Raw genomic sequence first — 22,785 nt, 5'->3', positions numbered from 1 at the left:
TCTATTCTGTTTCTTTCTTTTATATCCACCTCTTTCTTACTCCAATCATTCTTTTCTTGATTTTGCACTGGGTGAACAAAAAATCTTTCACTTTCTCTGGTGGCAAGCATGGAAGCAGGAAGGGCATTAGTTAGTTAAGGTGTGGCATACCTGAATCTTGCTGCCTTCCCACCTCTGTCAGAATTGAGCTGTGGACAGGAACGTTAAATTATTGACTGCTGGAGGGTCTCATCCTGCCATCATTGTGATGGATCCAGCAGCAAGTAGAACACATTGGGCACAACGGTGCATGTTTCCTATCACTTTGACAAGGGTGGAGGGAGTTGCTCCAACAAAAACCATCAACCCCTGAGGACAGGGTGAGGCCCACAGAGGGTCCTCCTCCACCTCCTTGCATTTAATCTTCTTGTCCCTTCACTCTGAGAAATCCCCTATGCCCAAAATATTATTTACCTGGGTTGTTTAAAATTTGCGGCTCTGGGAGGGCAGGGGGGGGAGATGTGTCCTTGACAGCAGCCATGACCTCATTAGTAATGCTGCTGAATACAAGCTGCCAGGCTTTGACTGTCCAGCATCTCTCACTAGGTGTTGAGCTTTGGGGTCTTGATTCTAGGTACAGGTCTACTGATGGCCTTGCTGCTGCTTGATTGGCATGTGGTTCAGTGAGCACTCCCCAAGAAGAGGCAGCATGGCTCTCTTACCAGTTCTCCAGCTGATGGGTGAGGCTGCTCTACCCTGTTATTTTAATTTAAACTTCCAAATTTGTACTCTGCCTGCTTGAGTTAAAAAAAAGTTCTGACTGCTTGCTTCGATGGAAGGCTCAAAGCTAATTTGGATTTTGAAATACTGCAACTTCCAATGTAAAATTTCATCAAATATCTATGGGCAATTGTAGGGGTAAGAGGCACCAGTCATTTGCTGCTGATTATAACATGTTAGCTATTGTGCTCTGGCCATACGGTCCAAAATATCATCAATTTCTCTAATATATTTTGCATCTTCAAACATTGTTGTGCAACTAGCACATCAAAGAAGAGAACCATTCACAGAAAGTAGAAAGCATCAACCCAGCTGCCTAGTTACAACAACTATTGTATAGACTGGCATTCATAACATGAAGTGAATTTAATGGAAACTAATTAAGCAATGTTTTGATGTATATTTTCAATGCAATTTGAATAAGGATGTAATAATCAATACTTTATTGCTATGAGTTTCCATTGTCTTTCAAATAGACCAACACCACTGCCTTACAATTATTAACCACCAAATACACAGGCGATAGAAATAATGACGTTTTAATCAAGAACAAGTGCATAGATATGTCATTGCTGCTGGGAATTGTCTGGTTAATATCAGGGTACAGATGATGTTGCATTCTTATAGTAAAGCTTTGGCAATTTATGTACATCCACAAATTAGATTTATGGCCTTTTATTCACTTTCTGACTTCCATTATTTTTATTATGCCATGGTCTTAATAAACTGAAGAAAATGTGATGACAGTTAAAAGTAGAGCTGAAATTACATTGATTGAAAATTGAGAGTAGCAATTGTGATGTTATTGTTGCAAAATAATACTATCAAGTGATTCATTGGAAGTTACAATGAGAAAATTATTTTGAGGAAATTAAATTATAGTGTGATTGAAACTATGTACATCAAATGTACATGAAAGTATTAATAGGTGATCACCCCAAACATTGAAGTGAACTTGAAATTATGTTTCTTTTAGAATATTGAGTTTTGATTTAATTGGGTATTTAAAATAATAAAACAGTTTGATAGAACTGATAGAGTAAAACAATTTCTCCTTGTTAGGAATCTACAGCACAATAAAACAATCTTAAAATTAAAGCTGATTTTTTTAGAAATGCAATTAGGAAGAAACTCCAGGCACAAAGAAATCTAGGACATGCTGTCATAAAGCTGTGGCAAGTGAGTCAATGTAAATATTCTAATTAGAGACAAATAGATTTTCTTTGAGGATATGAAGCAAAGATGCATTTATGAAACTGAAGTACAGATTAGCCATGATTTCATTGATTTTGAGACAGACTAATCAAGCTGAATGGCTTACTCATGTTCCTGTTTTCCTGAAGGACTGTGCTGGTTTGACATCAGAAAATTAGAATTTCATTAGAAAATTGATATAATTATAGAATGTGATCTCCACCACTGACAAAACAAAATCTAACAATATTAAGTCAAGACAAACAAGGAGTCCTCAAATAAACAGGAAGAAATTGATCTGTAATCTCAAGAAACAGTAAAATGCCCAAATTCCATAAAATAAGAATGGATGTTATTGGCTTGTATTGTTCGTGTCAGAGTGTCTGCTCAAATTGGGCCAGAACTCCCAGCTGCAATGTAATCTCTTCCTCAAAAGAGGGCGGCGCCAAGTTGGAGGCTTGAGACTCCACACTTTTGACCTGGCCATTTTCCTTCCCACCTATCCACTCCACCCCTTTCTCCAACCAATCACCTTTTCCCCCCCACCTTCATACACCTTTCACATTCCCTGCTACCTTTCTCCAAGCCCCCTCCTATTTATCTCTCAGCACCCCCAGCCCACAAGTCTCATTCTTGGTGAAGGGCTTATGCCTGAAATGTCGATTCTCCTGCTCCTCAGATGCTATCTGACTTGCTGTGCTTTTACAGCACCACACTCTTGACTCCAGCATCTGGAGTCGTCACTTTCTCCTGGACTTTTTAAATGGTTATTTAAAAGCATTTCTAATTACTCTATGACTGACTGACACCGAGCCAGTCAAGATCACTTTTTTTACCATCACCTAACATTTAGCTTTATTTGAATGTAGGAGAGAATGAATTGAATATCCACAATCATGCCATGTGAAGATGTGGAAGTGGTGACCGATGTCTGGGGGGAGGTGAAATAGCAACTCATCACAATACCTACTCAGTTTGCTCTTGAATACATTGGGATGCATTCACTGGAAAATCAAGGCTGTGTAGTCACTGTAGAACATTGGTTTCAATTGTTCGTTAAAGCTCATCGTTCTTTGCTTCTGAGAGGATAATCACACAATTTATGCATTTGATACCAGCCATCACAAGAAAAACATAGAACATTACAATGCAGTACAGGCCCTTTGGCCCTTGATGTTGTGCTGCCCCGTCATACTAATCTGAAGCCCATCCCACCTACACTATTCCATGTATGTCCATATGCCTGTCCAATGACAACTTAAATGCACTTAAACTTGGCGAATCTACTACCGTTGCAGGCAAAGCATCCCATACCCTTACTACTCTCTAAGTAAAGAAACTACCTCTGACATCTGTCTTATACCTATCTCCCTTCACTTTAAAGTTGTGTCCCCTCGTGTTTGCCATCCCCATACTTGGAAAAAGGCTTTCCCTGTCCACCCTATCTAACCCTCTGATTATCTTGTATGTCTCTATTAAGTCACCTCTCAACCTTCTTCTCTTTAACGAGAACAGCCTTGATGCCCTTAGCCTTTCCTCGTAAGACATTCCCTCCATACCAGGCAACATCCTAGTAAATCTCCTCTGCACCCTTTCCAAAGCTTCCACATCCTTCTTATAATGCGGTGACCAGAACCGTACACAACACTCCAAGTGTGGCCATACCAGAGCTTTATACAGCTGCAGGATAACCTCCTGGTTCCAGAACTCAATCCCTCTATTAATAAAGGCCAAAACACTGTATGCCTTCTTAACAACTCTGTCAATCTGGGTGGCAACTTTCAGGGATCTGTGTACATGGACACCGAGATCTCTCTGCTCATCTGCACTCCCAAGAATCTTACCATTAGCCTAGTACTTTGCATTCCGATTACTCCATCCAAAGTGTATCACCTCACACTTGTCCACATTAAACTCCATTTGCCAACTCCTATCTATGTCTCTCTCTCTGCAACTTACTACATCCTTCATCACTATCCACAACTCCACCGACCTTAGTGTCATCCGCAAATTTATGAACCCACCATTCTAAGCCCTCATCCAGGTCATTTATAAAAATGACGAACAGCAGTGGAACCAACACCAACCCTTGTGGTACGCCGCTAGTAACTGGACACCAAGATGAAAATGTTCTATCAACTACAACCCTCTGCTTTCTTTCGGCAAGCCAATTACTGATCCAAACTGCTATGTCTCCCACAATCCCATTCCTCCACATTTTGTATAATAGTCTACTGTGGGGAACCTTATCAAATGCCTTGCTGAAATCCATGTACACCACATCAACCGGTTTACTCTTATCTACCTGTTTGGTCACTTTGTCAAAAAACTCAATAAGATTCGTTAGGCATGACCTACCCTTCACAAAACCCTGCTGACCTGTCCCTGATCAGATTAAAAAGGATCGATTTTGGATTTAGCATAATAAAATCCTAAGCATTCTTAACATTTACAATTTTGTACATCTAACACACAAAGGAAATCTTACCTGTACATTACTTTAGATTGTTTATTTGAAATGGACAGGGACAATAGGATTTAAACAATCCTTAGGCTCAGCAGACTATGCATCTAACATGGACAGGTATTAAAAAGGTATTGAGGAAGTACAGGATCTACATGTTCAAAAGTTAAAAAAAGAAATACAAGCTTCTGAAATCTCAAAGGACACCAGAAGATGCTGGAATTCCTTCACAGGTGAAGAAACAGCTGTAGAGTGAGAAATCGAGCTGATGGGCAGAATTTTTCTACTGAGCCAGAGGTTGCTTTGGAAGTAGCACAATGCAAACTTACACAGGAGCACCTTGTTTTGGTAACTCAACACACTGCTGCCAGAGTGTGATTTTATTTCAGGTTGGGCTCCTTGGGGAAGGCGTCACATCCCAATAGTGGCCGCCAGCAAGTTAAGACAATTAAACATGATTTCAATTTCTTGAGAGGCACACAAGTCACACGCTGTACCTAAAATTCATCAAAGCAGACAATCTGGCTGCATTAAAGCTTCGACATAAAGAGTGAATCAGCAAAAAGTAATTAATGCGTAATGATAGTGATGCCACTCCTCTCTCACAACTTCTAGTCACATCCACTTGGTCTGGCAGGCAGGTGGCTTCCTGCGGTTGTCACAAAATAAAACATTCCTGCCTACTCCCATTGTCTCTTTCTCAGACCTCCACGAATCCCTGGGAATATCTTTACAAAGTTACCTTTTATTTTGCTACTGAGTCAAAAAGTGTGACGCTGGAAAAGCACAGCAGGTCAGGCAGCATCCGAGCATTTGACATTTGACATTTGTTGACATTTCGAGCAGACATTTCGAGCATAAGCCCTTCATGAGGAATGTGGGCTTATGCCTGAAACATTGACTCTCCTGCTCCTCGGATGCAGGCTGACCTACTATGCTTTTCCAGCGCGATACCTTTTGATTATCATTTTGTTATTGTCCACTTTTGCACACTCTGGAATGACACAGCCACCTTGATGGTTGTCAGGAGCTCTCTAAATGGGACTCAACACCTTGAGTTCCCACCTCTTGAACACTCTGATAGCTAATTAGGCAGCAATTGTGTAAGTATATCAATAATTGGTCATGATAGCAAAATGTTAACAGACATTGTGTAATTATTTTGAAAAGAATTGGGACTCAGAATTGATTCTGACATTGGGTTCACAAACTGGTTGGCAAAATCCAACCCAATATTTCAATTTAACTACCATCTGAACAAGAGTAAATTCGAAATATCACAAATCTTATGTGAGTACAGAAGCATGAAATGTAGAATGGGGGAATATAAAAGGAAAACACATTGTTAGTGTAGAAGGCAGGAGAGATTTAAAAAAGACCTGAGGGGCAACTTTTTCACAGAGGGTGGTTCCTATATGGAATAAACTACCAGAGGAAGTGCTAGATGCAGGTACAGTTAGAACATATGAAAAGGCATTTGGACAGGTACACAAATATGAAAGATTAAAGGGATATAGGCCAGATGCAAGCAAGTGGGACTAGTTTAGTTTGGGAAACTTAGTGGGAATGGACTAGTTGGACCAAAGTGTCTGTTTCCGTGCTGTATGACTCTATGACTTCCCTTTTCTATATATCCATTCCTTTTGAAATAAAGGCCAAAATTCCATTTGCTTTCCCTATTACACACAGAATTTGGATGTTAACCTTTTTGTGATTGATCTACTAAGACCTCAAATTACTCTGTGCCACAGCTTTCTGCAGTCTGTCTCCACTTAAATAATATTCCACTCTTCAAAGTACAAAACCTCAAGTGTATAAATTTTTAAAAAAATTCTTGACAAGCACAGGGGTGAAATGTTATTGGAGGTAGTTGGAATGCGCTGGGATCAGATCAACCCTGATATTACCAATTGAGCAGTAGGCACTAATTGCAGACTTGAGGCCCCAGTGGCATATTCATGCTCATAATTCATATGATAGTATGGTGAATTTTGGGCTTTAATTCCACTTTCCCATTTGCTGCCCATATCCATTGACCCCCTGAGAGAACAAGTGTCTATCCAAGACTTAAATGTATCCAACAATGGAGCATCCACAGTGCTCTAAGGTAGAGAATTCCACAGATTCCCAATCTCATTCCTAACCAATCAGCTCTTTATCCTTAGATGATGTCTCTTGTGTTTCAGATTCCCTGAAGAATGGATCATCTACCCTATCAGGTCTTGTGTCTCAATGAGATCATTTCTCATTCTTCTAGACTCCAGAGAATTTAAACCAAACTTACTGAGCCTTTCATCACAGGATAAGCCCCTCATTGCAAGGATCAACTCAGTGAACATTGGCTGTTCTACTTCCAAGATGGATGGTTAGGGATAAACCAGGAATCTACAGGCCAGTGAGTCTAACATCAGTAATCAGAAAGCTGTTGGAAATAATTCTAAGGGATAAAATTAATCTCCACTTAGAGAAGAAAGGAGTAATCGAGGATGTCCAGCATGGTTATGTTAGGGTGAGATTATGTTTGACAGGTTTGATTAAGTTTCTCGAGGAGGTGTCTAGGTGTTTTGATGAGAGCAGTGCAATAGATAATAGACTACATGGACTATAGTAAGTCATTAGTCAAGGCCTGGCATGGTGTTAAGATGATAAGAACACAGGGAGATCCTCCATGGCTGCCTGGGTATCATTTGTAGAAGGGTTCTCTTCCATTTTGAGGCTCCATCATCCTCAGTTATATGCAATGACATCCTGCTGCAGTTTCTGATGCTCTAAGTTTTCCAGCCTTTAAAGCCTGCCTGTCCTCTTTAATTGGACAGGGCACTCATTGACCAATTCAGAGAAAATCTCAGATGATGCCTATTCCCTACATAGTGTAACCTTCCAACTGCATTTGATCCTGAAAGCGGCCCAAAACTAGTTAGGAAAACTCCTGTCCCTGACATTCAGATGGAAGCTGATTTATCAGAAACAGCCATCAAAAATATTATTTTAAAATTCAGTGGAATTTTTGGCATATAATGAATGAATTTGATATACTGCAAGCATAAAATTAGTTTTTTTGGGATGTGGAAGTTGGTTCAGCTATAATAATGGCTTCACATGCTGCTACAGACCCAGTTACACCTCAATCAAGAATCAGGGGTATCTGTCGGAAGATTAATGTTTTACAAATTGGAACTTCAGATCAAGCCAGTGATTTTTAATTAATTTCCACACACCAGGACTTCACAGAGTACCCTGATGAGGAATAAAGAGGCACTAACAGAGACTTGGTGAATTTCTGTCTATATTTAACTGTGCGTGTGCAGACATCACTGTCAGTTTCAGTGTGATGATGGAAAAAGTTGACAGCTTTGCCGTCAGTACAAGTGGGCCAACATTTTCAGAACGTTACATAGTGAAATAGAAAGATATATTTTGAAAATTTATGTAATGTCATTTTTCTTACCACAAAACCATTTTAATGAACAAACAACCCTATTAGAGATATGCACTGTTAGAACGAAAATACACATCAAATACACTTTCTTTGTTTCTTTTTGAAATATACAATGTATACATAATGATAAGTTTGTGCTGTGCCACGTTTTAGAGTAAATATCTTGCATCCTGATATCATGTGTGTGACATTTATTACCTAATGCAATCCACACAACTAGATGCTATCTTTTAAATAAATTACCTGTGTATTGGCCGTCCACAACGATTGTTCCTTCAGCCTCAGTTCTTGTAGCAGTTATGGTACCACCGATTATCATTATGCGTTTGTCCTTTGTCATTAATCGGAGTAACTGCAACAGCAGAACCCTGTCAAAATACAATAAAAGTGTGCTTCTTTAGATAGGGATCAAATATACTGACATACAAAATTGCTTTTAACCCATTAAACAAATAACATAAAGATGCAGAGAAAAACATTCATAATATCGACCACAGACAATGGAAATATTCAGTGCTATACCACAGTTAAAAAACAAACCAAATACACAGGTTTCATATTTTGTTTAAGCATGGATTTGTAAAGTCCTGAGTGGCAATTACCTTTACAAATAGCTAAGTCACTTTCGGGTCATTTTCAGTGGTTAGGGTTGCCGTCTTTATTCTTTTACTGTGGATGATGTCAGGTCTAAGCATTACCTTTGCACTCACATGCAGCAGAATTGAAAGTAATCTCTAGCAACCTCCTTATTATTTGAAAAGTCTCTCAGTTCATATACCAAGGTAAGGAAAAAAAAAATTGGATCCAGCAGTGACAGGATTGAATCTTGGTGGGAAGGAGGGTTTTCTCAGGTTAAATTTCCGGGATTCAACTCTTAAATGGGGCCTGAAAGTGAGTGCAATGTACAGAGAAAAATAGGCAGTATTCATTTACCCTTGTCTGTCCTTCAATCACATGGCACCCAAATTTTCTCCACGACTTTTATGCTAGCAATGTTTTACTGTTTTCAGAGAGGGCACAACAGTGTAAATGACATGCAATTGCATCCCATACTTTGCACACAGATTGTATAAATAGTTCCACATAGAGGTTATGGAGGAGTACGATCATAAAAATCAAGCATAATGCTTCCAAGATTCCTACACTGTAACCAGCAGTATGTTGTTTGAAAAGTGTCTCGAAAATTTACTTCTGGAAAAACTCCAGTAAAGAATCATGCATGTTTCTTCCTTGTATAGTAAATCATAGGAGCTCCATGTGAGTGCTAACCAGGAGCAAGGTACGTTAAAGCAGTGAGATATGCTAAGAAGTAGCATGAAATTGTTTGAAGTACCCTCAAATGTATTGCTTGTTATGTGTGAGCCAGTCACTTGGTTCACATATCTGTGGCTAACTCATTGACAGACAATGTAGATAACTCCAATGCCAGACCAGAAAAATGTAGGGGCCAAAAGTAAACATACTGAGTGTGTTGGCAACCTTGACTGTCAGGAACAGTACTGTCTCTAAGGTGCAGTTTGAGTGCCAAAATGTTTGGGTCCATTAGAAATGACTGCAAGTCCTCTTACACTGACCTAGAATTTACAGAACCAATCAATGTAGTAACTGTTAACCAGATACGCTGGAGCTAGTAAATAAAATTGGTGGCATAATGGCAATCTGGCTCTGAGATATTTCCAAACAATCTGTTCAGACAGGTTATGACACACCTCTGGCCCATTTGTGACTTGAATCCAGGCATTCTGGCCCAGCAGCACTACTATTGTGCTACATGAGCCCGGTCTGATCTGATATATCTAAGATACTTTTTAAAGTCAATTACTAACAAATAAAGCATTGAATATTGTGACCTATGTTCTTTCAAATCAAAGCTCATCATTTTCTAACAGAATCGTGGATCATGATGCTGCAGTTGGTACAGCATCCAATAGTTAAATGCAGAGGTACATCATGAAAAGCAATGAGAAATTTGGTATTATAAGAGACAAGCAACAGATTCATCTTTTGTGAGAATGTTTTTGCTCAGCAGAACATTTGGGAATTATTTCTCCAAAGTCTGTTTCTTCAAAGTTAGGTTCTCAACGATGTTGGTAAGAGTCATTCTATTGCCTCTGTAATTACATAACGATTGCCACCAAGGTCTGATCCAGAAAGCATGTGAAAGTACATGAAATATTAAATGCAAAATCAATCAAATTAATGAACTTAAATTTCCTGTACAATTATAAGTAATAATTTAATGCATTTTAACTTACCTGTACAATTAATTTTCATACATCAAAACAATTTATACTGAATGAAAAATTAAAATATATTAAAATTCCATCAGAAATTCGTTGCTTCTGGTTCTTTAAATCAAGCAGTTAAATCCTTCTCTTTTATGCTCGCTAGAAATCCACTAAACATTGGAAATATCAACAGGCTTGCTAAAGGCCATCATTTGCATCTGCAATGCATAATTAATGAGGCTTTCATTCAAAAGTGGCAGGAGTGAATTACACAGGCATACAGCACAAATGGAAATAAGCTTAGGTGTATTTTCACAAGGTACCGGACAGAAGTGCTCATTGCTTAATTTCCCAGCCCCACTATGACTGCAATTAAACCAGAGGTAGTGATTTGCCAGTCAGAAAATGTGAAGTCTGGTGTTAAGATTTTTTCTATTTCTAAAGGCAAATATATTCTAAACTAGCACTTACATATAAAATATCTTTTTCTTCTTATTGAAAATGGGCATTGCTGGCAAGGGGAGCATTTATTGTCTAAACCAAATTGCTCTTAAACTGAATAGTTTGTTAGGCCATTTCATTTGAGAGGAAAACTAAGAGGTAACTACTTCACCGTGGATGTGGAGTTTTGATCAGATGGGCCAATGGGCTGAGGATTGGCAAATGGAGTTTAATTCAGATAAATGTGAGGTGGCTGCATTTTGGAAAGGCAAATCGGGGCAAGACTTAAACACTTAATGGTAATGTCCTGGGGAGTGTTGCTGAACAGAGACCTTGGAGTGCAGGTGCATAGTTCCTTGAAAATAGAGTCACAGGTAGATAGGATAGTGAAGAAGGCATTTGGTGTGCTTTTCTTTGTTGGACAGAGCAATGATTATGGGAGTTGGGAGGTCATGTTGCAGCTGTACAGGACCTTAGTTAGGCCACGTTTGGAACATTGCATGCAATTCTGGTCTCCCTCCTATAGGAAGGATGTTGTGAAACTTGAAAGGGTTCAGAAAAGATTTACAAGGATCTTGCCAGGGTTGCTGGGTCTGAGCTTTAGGGAGAGGCTGAATAGACTGGGGCTATTTTCCTTGGAGCATCAGAGACTAAGGGGTGACCTTTTAGAGGTTTATAAAATCCTGAGGGGCATGGATAGGGTAACTAGACAAGGTATTTTTCCTGGGGTGGGAGTGACAGAACTACAGGGCATAGGTTTAGGGTGAGAGGGGAAAGATTTTTAAGGGACCTAAGGGGCAACCTTTTCAGGCAGAGGGTGGTGCATATATGGAATAAGCTACCAGGGGAAGTGGTGGAGGCTGGCATTATTACAACATTTACAAGGATCAATATATGAACAGGGAGAGTTTAGAGGAATATGGGCAAGTGCTGGCAAATAGGACTCGATTAATTTAGGATATCTGGTCAGCATGGTTGAGTTGGACTGAAGGACCTGTTCCCATGCTGTACACCTCTATGACTCTAATTACTCTAAATGCAAACCAGACCAGATAAGGATGGTTGATTCCTTTCCCAAAGTCTATTAGTGAATGATAGAACTAAAATATAGAATTTTACACAGGGAGTAAAAGTTTCCTGGTCACCATTATTGGAAATAAATTCCAGATTTAAGTAAGTGAATTCACATTCTATCAGGTTGAGATTTGAACGACAGTATTAGCATAGTCTTCTGGATGACTCATCTAGTGATATTACCACTGTGGTGCAAACGTCACTGTATTCTTATTAAATTAATTATGTCCTAATTACTATGAAACAAGGGAATTTTGACAAACTGTGGATATTAAACATGGAAAGAAGCTATTTATGAAAGAGGTTCTGATAGTTGTGCTTTTTAAAGGTTAGTACTGAAATGGCTTATACCAAATATTATCATTAAAAGTCTTTTCTTCACAAATAAAATGTGCTCAACATTTAGTACTGGTGTCGAACAATAATACACCATATAAAGTGAACTCAAAGCATTAGTCTATAAAGAACATTTTCACTTTAGATTGCATATCTTACGTTTTGTAATTAATTTATATCTATTTCCCACTCTGGTCATTGTAATCAAGATGGATAATTAGGAATATATATGTTAAATGCAACATTCCAAAACAAAACATCAACACTAAATGTCAATATTAGGTGACTGTGTGAAGTTGCCATGTTCTCCCCGTGTCTATGTAGGTTTCCTCCCACAGTCCAAAGATGAACATGTTAAGTGGATTAGCCATGCTAAAAATTGTCCCATGATGTCCACGAATGTGCAGGTTAGGTGGGTTAGCCATGGTCAAAACCATATGCAAGGTTACAGAGATGGAATGGCAGGGTGGGTTTGAATGGGATGCTCTTCAAAAACTCAATGCAGACTCAATGAGCCAAATGGTCTCTTTCTGCACTGCAGGCATTCTATGATTCTACAATTCATTTACGATAACATCGAATTAAAATAGCTAATGCATGAGAACTCTACACAACATTTTCCATTTTATTAATATTTATTACACAGAAAAGCCTTTTTATTTTGTGCAGTGCAACGTGGGTAGCAGACTTTCCATTTTCCTAAGCATAATGGTGAGCAATAATGGAAAATAAGGTGAAAATGGGAAAAAAAACAGAATCGCCCTGTCAAGAAAAACATTCTGAATTTTCTCTTAAGGTTTAAACAGCAAGTTCAGAATCCCACTAATGAGCAGCAGCAACAACTTTATTTCAAAGAATTTGCTTGTTTTTAATAGTTCAATTTGCATCATTTCAGCAGCTTCCAATTCTTCTCTCACTTCTCGAGAAACTAGATGTAACCATTTCCCGATAGGAAAGTCAAAGTGCTTACCAGGTGATAGCAACTTGTTGCTTGGTTCTCTGGCTTCTTATTCAACTCTGTCTTCAGCACAAGCAAGGTGATGGCCTTGTGCTATTATAGTTAGACTATTAATCTAGAGACCCAGATAAAATTAGGGTCACAGAGTCATAAAGATGTACAGCATGGAAACAGAGCTTTCAGTCCAACACATCCATGCCAACCAGATATCCCAACCCAATCTAGTCCCACCTGCCAGCACCCGGCCCATATCCCTCAAAACCCTTCCTAATACAGAGATGGAATGGCAGGGTGGGTTTGAATGGGATGCTCTTCAAAAATTCAATGCAGACTCAATGAGCCAAATGGCCTCTTTCTGCACTGCAGGGATTCTATGATTCTACAATTCATTTACGATAACTTCGAATTAAAATAGCTAATGCATGAGAACTCTACACAACATTTTCCATTTTATTAATATTTATTACACAGAAAAGCCTTTTTATGTGATGCTCTTCAACATCCAGATGCCTTTGAAATGTTGCAATTGTACCAACCTCCACCACATCCTCTGGCAGCTCATTCCATACATGTACCACCCTCTGCATGAAAAAGTTACCCCTTAAGTCCTTTTTATATCTTTCCCCTCCCAGCCTAAACCTATGACCTCTAATTCTGGACTCCCCCACCCCAGGGAAAATACTTTATCTATTTATCCTATCCATACCCCTCATGATTTCATAAACCTCTATAAGGTCACCCCTCAGCCTCCAATGTTCCAGGGAAAACAGCCCTAGCCTATTCAACCTCTCACTTTAGCTCAAATCCTCCAACTCTGGCAACATCCTTGTAAATCTTTTCTGAACCCTTTCAAGTTTCACAACATCGTTCCGATAGGAAAGCGACCGGAATTTGGCACTGAGATTCTAATACTGTCAATGCAGTCAGTGGAATTTGAGTTCAATAAAAAAATCTGCATTGAAGAGACTAATGATGACCATGAAAGTGTTGTTGATTGTTGGAAAAACTCAACTGGTTCACTAACATCCTTTAGGGAATGAAATAGTTATTCTTATCTAGATTAACCTACATTATGACTCCAGACCGGCAGCAATGTGGTAGACTCTTAACTGCTCTTTGGATAATTGGGGATGAGCAATAAATGCTCTGATTCCTTGAATGACTGAAAAAATAATCTGCACGCTCCAAGACCAGCATCCACCTCTATCCTTCATTCACATAAATCAACATCAGCAAACCAGCCTGACCACATCACCATTTTTCCACGAACGGGAATGCTCAGCCACATATACGTAACAGCTTCTGGAAAGCCCAGAATGTAATAGGTTTCCAGCTGTACCATTAGCACACAGGGAAGGGACAAAATGATCCGCATCTTATCACAACAACTTGTACTTACCCAGTGCTTTATCACATCAAAATATTTCAAAACACCTTCTGATAGTGAATTAATTTTGATTTGCTATGATTTCAGTAGCGTTGACTACTTAATCAATTATTCTGTGCATTCGTTAACAGAAAAATGTTGGCAAATACACCTTACTTTGAATAGTTCCTGAATCTCCTAATATCCATTTGGTACACAGGAATAGGCATGTTGCACCTCAGTGTAATGTCTCAACTTCCTCTATGTATCTGCTCTACTGTTCGGCAGCATTCACTCAGTACTGCTGTTTGTCAGTCCAGGAGTTCAAATGCTGGCATGGGACACAAATCTACCAACCTCTACATTAGAGATAACTGTCCGGCTGAGTCAGTTATACAATGTGGAAAATGGTTTAACATTATGTTTACAGAGCAAGAAAATGTTCAAACATATTTTATATAAAGAAATTAAGCGCTTCTAACCCTGAAACAATGTATTCGTCATTCTCTAATTACACCTAAAGTCTGTCAAAAGCATTGCATTTGTTTTTAGGATTCTACCAATGTCAATCATGTTGCAAAATTATTGAATGACCAGTAAAGTGATGGTGAATATTTTTCATCAAACTAATAATATTCTGTGCAATGTATAAAGTTAGAAGATCAATTCATTCTTATTTTTGTGGTACTAATTAACACTGAAGAGGAATATATAAATATTATTACGATTATGAAGTATCGAATGTTCCGAGAATTCATCAAGTAACTCTGCACTTTCCCTGTAGTTAAGTTTTCAATACAGAATAAACAAGTAGTGTGTAACACAGTGGATTCAAACCAAATAATTGGGCAGAGCATAAACCTCACACAATCGACAGGGGTGGAGTGGAAGATAAGTTAGAACTTCAAAATGGGGAGGTTCCAATTGAACATGACTCCACTGCATCCAATTCTGCTTTTAATGGAGATGTTGGAGGTTCAACAACTAACTTTTTCTGGAGAGGTAGGATCATCACTAAAAAGATTTAAATCTCCATCTGATTTTTACACTGGTTGGCCAAGTTTCCGAGATGTTGGGAAATCTGGCAGCGTATGCGCTTTCCAATATTGCTTAGACAGCATGTGGAATTGAGTGTTTTTACCTGGCTCAGCAAGCCTACCTAGTTCCAACCATGCTGCAGTCTTGTTTTCCTCTCCGTGACTTACCCCACCAATGTCCAATATCCAATGGATACACATCCTCCAATGTCTAACTTCTCTCTCCCTGACTGCCAATATCCAACTTCCCGCCAATGTTTCACTTCAAACTCCCTGTTGCCTTCTCTCCCACCAATCAATTGCATGACATCTAATTTCTGCACTCGCTGCCCATCTCAACTCTACTGCATTCAACTCTGTGATTACATGCACAACTGCCAGCCAACTTCTGGCTGCTGCCAGGAGATGGAATTGGAACATTGAAATCAGCTCTCACTGTTAAATTGCACAATGTTTTCCCTCCTCGCAGTTATTATTGATTCTAGTCTTTCAGATTCAAAACTGAGCCTAAGATTCTAGTTTGATCTGAAAGCAAAATAAAAAGAGAGAAACATGCACCACACCATCATCACATTGCCACTTCAGCATTTTTCATTTTTCACCATTTCTGGCCTGGATCTTCAAATTGGGTTCCTTAAGAAACACAGAGTGTACCTGGTCTAGGAACCTCACATCACAAAACTGGATGGGATTGAAAGTTAAATAACACCCCTTCTTACAGCAGTAACTGCCTTATTCCAGGATATAAATATCCCAAAGGGACTTTGAAAAGTCACAGAAAGGAGGTAGGTGTGTAACTGTGTGTGAAGTTAAGGTGGATGGATGAGAATGATGCAAGGAGTGGTAAGTAAGTGGATGAACTGATAGAGTGCCAAGTGGGTAAAGGGCATAGGATGACAGGTGGGTGAAGCTGAGGGTAGGTCAGTGGGTGAGGGGCTAGAATGGATCAACTCTGGTTGACTTAATGTGGATTGGGATGGGATGGGATGGAGTGGTATCACACAATGAGTGATGAGTTGATAGTGGGTCAGTTTTATAGCTAGCAAAGAATTACAGTAGATGTTTAATGCCACTCATTTTTCCTGAATACTATTCAAGAAATTGAGTTAGTACTATCCAAGTCTCCCACTCTAACTCAAAGTTGAACAATGTTGTGAGGATCCAGAAGTCAGGTACTCTAAAATGTAAATTTCCAAGGTAATTAGTGCCTCAGAACCTCTGAGGGGGCCTATATTACATTTTTCATTGTTTGTTGCTGCAGGAATGATCTTCAGATTGGAAAATCTGGCCCATTGCCCCAGAATGTCCTTACAGTTTTTCTCTGTCTTAGAAAGGCATAGCAATTTTAGCATGGAGGCTTGTGCATAGCTAATTTACAACAATTTTAAGCTGAAACATCACATAAGTTTTCTTAATCCTTTCCTGGGTCATAATTGTGTCCACTAAAATGTAGTTTACTTGGATGGCTTTTGATAAGGTCCTACATAAGCGTCTAGCATGTGAAATGAAAGTGCATGGGATTGTGGGTAGTATACTAACATAGATAAAGAACTGATTGTACTCATAAAACAAAGAATATAAACAAGCAGGTTGCAGCCAGTGACCAATGACGTAAAACAGGGATTTGAGCATGGATCTCAACTATTCACAATTTACATTAATTATTTAAATGAGGGAATTAAATGCAATATCTCCAGGTTTGCAGAAGGCACAAAGCTTGGTGGGAATGCAAGCTTAGCTGTAAGGAGGATGCAGAGATGTTTCAGCATGATTTGGATAAGTCGAGTGAGTGGATGGATAAATTCATGACAGATCAAGTATATTGTGGAGAAATGTGAAGGTATCCACTTTAGTAGCAAAAACAGGCAGGTAGATATTATCTAATGGGGATAGATTGAGAATGAAACATGGGTCTCCTTGTACACCAGCCACTTAAAATAATCTTGCAGATAAAGGAGGCAATGAAGAAGGCAAATGGCAATTGTGCAGCCCTTCATGCAAACACAACTGGACTGGTTAGGTTTATATCCAATATGATTTCTTTGTTTTCAGTATAGAGAAGCACTAGTGAATGCACTTCTTTCTTTTATAGGTCTGATAGAAGATCATATTTTTAAAAAAAACACAGTCAACTTCAACAATCTTGTAAACACATTTGTAAATTACCTTACATTAATAAAAGAGAAAACAAGTTTAACTTAAGAATACAGTTTCAGAGAAAACATGTTGTCAACTTTATCAATAATCTTTGCATGTTTTCAGAATTTTATAGGCTTTAGTGAGATTACCCTCATTCCTTCTAAACTCCCATTAATATTGTCCTAACCAGTCCAAATCTCTCCTTGTATGCAAGTCCTGCCATCCCAGAAATCAGTCTACTTAACCTTCACTGTACTGTCTCCATAGCCATTACATCCTTCCTCAGAGAAGGAGACCAAAACTGTACGTAATATTCCAGGAGTTGTCTCACCATGGCCCCACTGCTTCTGTAACCTTGAAGCAATTATATATCACATAAATTTCTCTTCCATTGAGTCAAGTTCAATTCCTTGTCTGAACCATTTGTTACTGTAAATCTGTTTGAAGATATAACAACTTTCTCCATTGTAATTGTTTTTACATATTTAAAGGATTTACTTGAAAACTGTTGCAGGACTTTTTTTATAAATCATAAATGTAGCTGGTTTCACTGTTCAGTGTTTTGAATTGTGCAATCACTTTGAATGTATTAAATGTTATCTTCACTAATATTTTAAAAATATTGTAATAATTTATTACTGGATAATAAAGATTATTTAATAATTCTTTATTGTTAAGAATTATTGTTGCTCTAGCATAGATTTTAAACTTGCATCTTATTTTCATTTTCAGAAATTGATTTATTTTCTCTCTGAACAGAGGATTAGTTCGAGGGAACTGGACGATTGTAAATGTGACACCATTGTTTAAGAAAGGGGCAAAGGAAACTATACTCTTGTCAGTTTGAAGTCAGTAGTAGAAAAACTGATGGACGGCATAACATAGGATAAGATCATTATATACTTAGAGAAAAATAAGTTAATACCAGACAGTCTTCATGGCTTTATCAAGGGTAGGTCATGTCTGACAAATTTATTTGAGATCTTTGACAAGGTGACACAGGCAGCGAATGAGGGTAGTGATATGGCTATTGTTTATTTGGACTTTCAGAAAGCATTTGATATGGTGCTACTAAGCAGGTTGGTTAGTAAATTAGAAATGTTTGGTATTGGTTGATCCTATGTAGCATAAAGTGGCTTAAAGATAGAAGACAAAGGGTCGGTCTCAATGGGCATTTCTCAGACTGAAGATGAGTTGAAAGTGGTGTTCCCTAGGGATTGGTGTTGGCACTGTTGCTATTTCTGGTTCATAGACACAATTTGAGATGGTTGTTGAAAACAAAAAATATATGTTTGCAGATGATAGGGAGAATAGTGAATTATGAGGATAATTTGGGTGGCACGGTGGCACAGTGGTTAGCACTGCTGCCTCACAGCGCCAGAGACCTGGGTTCAATTCCCGCCTCAGGCAACTGACTGTGTGGAGTTTGCACGTTCTCCCCGTGTCTGCGTGGGTTTCCTCCGGGTGCTCCGGTTTCCTCCCACAGTCCAAAGATGTGCAGGTCAGGTGAATTGGCCATGCTAAATTGCCCTTAGTGTTAAGTTAGGGGTATGGGTGGGTTGCGCTTCGGCGGGTCGGTGTGGACTTGTTGGGCCGAAGGGCCTGTTTCCACACTGTAAGTAATCTAATCTAATCTAATCTAATGCTGAGCAACTTCAGAAAGACATTGATAAGTTGGCCAAATGGGCAGGCAGCTGGCAGATGAATCTCAATGTGGGGAAATGTGAGCTGAAGCATTTTGGTAGAAGAAACACAGCGACAATACAGGTTCAATGGTAAAACTTTGAGCGGAGTACAGTATAGGAACAAAGGGACATCAGAATTCAAATACAAAATTCTCCAAAGGTGGTCAGGCAAACAGTTATTAAGAAGGCTTATAGGATCCTTGGGTTTATAAATAGAAGCATAGAGTATAAAAGCAAACGATGCTACATTTCTACAAATCAGTGGTCAGACCATATTTCGAGAATTCTGATCAGTTATGGGCACCATTTTTAAGGAAGGATGTTAAACACCTTAACAGGGTGTAGAGGAGATTGACTACAATGTTACCAGGAATGAAGGGTTTTGGATATAGGGAGAGATGAGAGAAATTGGGTTTATTCTCCTTGAAGCAGGGAAGATCAAGAAGTGACCTTATTGAGGTGTTCAAACGTATAAGCACTTTTGACAGGGTAAAGAAGGATATTCAGTTACCACTAGTTAGTATGCCAGTAACTGGGATCATAATTTCAAGACTGTCAGCAAGAGAGCTGGGTGTGAGATAAGGAGAAATGTCTTTACACAAAGAGTTGTTAGAATTTGGGATGCGCTGCCTGGGAGAATGATTGAAGTGGATTCCATTGTAGGTTTCAATAGAGAGCTGGAAATATATTTGAAAGTGATAAATTTAGACAACGATGGAGATAAGGCTGGAAAAAGAGCTGGGAGACAGTAAAGTAATGATGGGTTGAATGGCCTCCTTCTGCACTGTAAAACCCTATGATTCTATTTTAAATAAAGTTGTTAGACTTCTAAATGGTTCAAAATAATCTTTCTACTGTTGAAGAAAAATATTTAAAATGACATAAAAATGAGTGAGCCCAGGTAGCACAGTCGGTAGAGCATCAGACTTTTAATCTGAGGGTCCAGGGTTCGAGTCCCTGCTCGGGCAGCCACCTTTAGGGCAACACAGTGGCTCAGTGGTTAGCAATGCTGCCTCACAGTGCCAGGGATCCAGGTTCAATTCCTGCTTCAGGCAACTGTCCGTGTGGAGTTTGCACATTCTCCCCGTGTCTGCGTGGGTTTACTCCGGGTGCTCTGGTTTCCTCCCACAGTCAAAAGATGTGCAAGTTAGGTGAATCGGCCATTCTAAATTGCCCGTAGTGTTAGATGGAATAGGTAGGGGAAAGGGTCTGGGGTGGATTGCTCTTCGGAGGGTCGGTGTGGACTTGTTGGGCCAAAGGGCCTGTTTCCACACTAGGTAATCTAACCTAGCACCAGCAAGGACCTGCTTTGTTAGGTCCAGTAGCTTCACAACACTACCTGCTAAAAACCAAACCAAAGAAGAGAAAAGCTGAGCTGCAAGAACTGGCCACTACCCTTTCATTGTACAAGATTTTTTTTCAAAAACTTGAAAGTCTGTTGTCTGAGGCAGTATCATTCATTATCAAACAGGCCCCAAAGCCCTTCAACTTAGACTTTTCAGAGCCTGTGTCTTTTACAACGTCTCTGAAAAAAAAGCTAAGGACACCACAACCTTGTTAAAGGAAGAGCATCGTCACACTTATAATGGTAAAGCTGAGTAACTTTGGGTAGATTCACTATCATTAACCTTTCTTGCTGGTATCAGTCAATGTTACTGAGTCTATGTGGCTAGATACCCATATGAAGTCTATGGCAGAAGTTAAGCTCAATACTCATTATTATGAATAAGTTTATTACATTTAGTTTGATAGTTATTCATATTGCATCTGAGACATATGACAATCTCTGATGACACATATCTCTTCTTGTTAAGCCTCATTAGTGGCCTGTCCTTATGGTTAACCAAGAGGCCTTTCATCCAGTTTGGAAAGGAGAACTGGTGCCAGCCATTAGTTGATATCGTTTGGCTCTGCAAACACAGAATGATGGCAGCAGTACAAGCTGGTATGACAACAAGCTGAGTTTGCCTGTAAACAGTCCAAGCATTCTTTGCACTACTCAAACATTACTTCTGTTGCACAGGAATCTGATACTTAAACATCAGTTATTACACCATAGTTGAAGCCACAAATGGTCCAAAGGAATCGAACAATTCCTCAAGCTGGGAAGGATGAGCTGCAGGCTCTGACCATAGCCCTGTGCCAAGTTGTAGCTGGAATTTTCTCTCCTGCTTGGGATTGAGCTCAGCCTTTCTGAGGGCTGCCAATACACCAACCAATTCACTGTGCTTGCCCATCAAAATGGTCATCTCTGGAAAACTCATTTATGACTTCATCCCAAGGTAAGTTGGCACCTACATTACCCTTGACATTTGCTCTGGCAAAGGTAACTCATGCCCAGTATCTCACATCAGGCCAATCCCATCTTTAAGTTATCCTCTAAAAAGATGCACAGCGCATGTCACAGGTTTTCAAAATAAACCAAGGTGCTTAATAGTCAATATATTCAGCATTTTATTTAGTGAGATTACTGTTGTTATGTAAAGAAACATGTCACAGAAGTTGTGAACAGAAGTTGTAAAAATAAGTGAGCAGAACAATCAGTTTAATCTGTTGTGGGTGATATTAGTTACTGAATGAATTTTGGCTTGTGTATTGGGAAAGTTATAGAGTCATCGAGTTGTTTGCATAGAAACAAATGCTTCAGTCCAGCTATGTCCCCAAACTAAACTAGTCTTATTTGCCCATATTTGGCCCATCTCCCACCAAACCTTTCCTATTTATGTACTTATCCAACTCTTTTCAATGTTGTAATTGTACTTGCATCCGCCACTTCCTCTGGCAGTTCATTCTATATACTAACCACTCTCCATGTGAAAAGGCTACCCTTCATGTCCTTTTTAAAACTTTATCCTCTCAACTTAAAAATATGCTCCCTAGTTTTGAACTCACCCACCCTAGGGAAAAGACGCTTGCTATTCACCTTATCTCTGCCCCTCAGGATTTTATAAACCTCAATAAGGTCACCCTCGACCTCCTGCACTTCAGTAAAAAACATCCTAGCCTACATTTATAGCTCAAGCCCCTCACTCCCAGCAATATCCTGGTAAGTCTTTTCTGATCCCTCTCCAATTTACTAATACTGTTCCTTTAGCAGGGCAACTAGAATTGCACACAATATTCCAGAAGAGGCCTCACTGACATCCTGTACAACCTCAACATGACATCCTAAATTGTATACTCAAAAGTCTGAGCAAGGAAGGCGATCATGCTAAATGCCGCCTTAACCACCCATTTTACCTGTGTTGCAGATTTCAAAGATTGATGTACCTTAACTCCTCACATTCTTTGTTCTACAATTCTACCCAAGGTCCTACCGTTAATTGTATAAGTCCTGCTCTTATTTGTTTTACCATATGAAATTAAAGGTAATCTAACTAAACCATACAAGATATATAGGAGGCTTGACAGACAAAATGATGAGGAAATGATTTCTTATGGATGAAGAATCTAAAACACAGGATTACATTCACAAAATAGAAGAGTTGGCCACTTAACACTGAGCTAACAAGAAATTTCTTCATTCAAATAAATACATTTTTGGCAGATTCTAACCCAGAAAGCAATAGATGTTTGGTTGTTGAGTATATTCAAAACAGAATGAAATTACCTAAGGAAATACTGAGGAAATGAACAGATACAAGGAAGGTGGTGTTGAGGTAGAA

General features: G+C 39.1%; 1 protein-coding gene and 1 non-coding gene across 2 annotated transcripts in view; one reads left to right on the top strand and one right to left on the bottom strand.

The window, feature by feature from the left end:
* The window catches only part of ush2a (Usher syndrome 2A (autosomal recessive, mild)), a 929,735-nt gene that overhangs the window by 658,877 nt on the left and 248,073 nt on the right, over window positions 1–22,785 (bottom strand). The window contains 3 exon segments of the mRNA XM_072580162.1: window positions 960–1,018; window positions 8,100–8,161; window positions 8,163–8,224. Coding sequence (XP_072436263.1) covers window positions 960–1,018; window positions 8,100–8,161; window positions 8,163–8,224 — 183 coding nt within the window.
* On the top strand, window positions 20,016–20,088 carry trnak-uuu (transfer RNA lysine (anticodon UUU)). Its single transcript has one exon. It is a non-coding gene; the product is annotated as a tRNA-Lys (tRNA).

Source organism: Chiloscyllium punctatum, chromosome 11 (genome assembly GCF_047496795.1).
Source record: "Chiloscyllium punctatum isolate Juve2018m chromosome 11, sChiPun1.3, whole genome shotgun sequence".
NCBI classification, from domain to species: Eukaryota; Metazoa; Chordata; class Chondrichthyes; order Orectolobiformes; family Hemiscylliidae; genus Chiloscyllium; species Chiloscyllium punctatum.
This window is presented reverse-complemented; position numbering and strand designations above follow the sequence as displayed.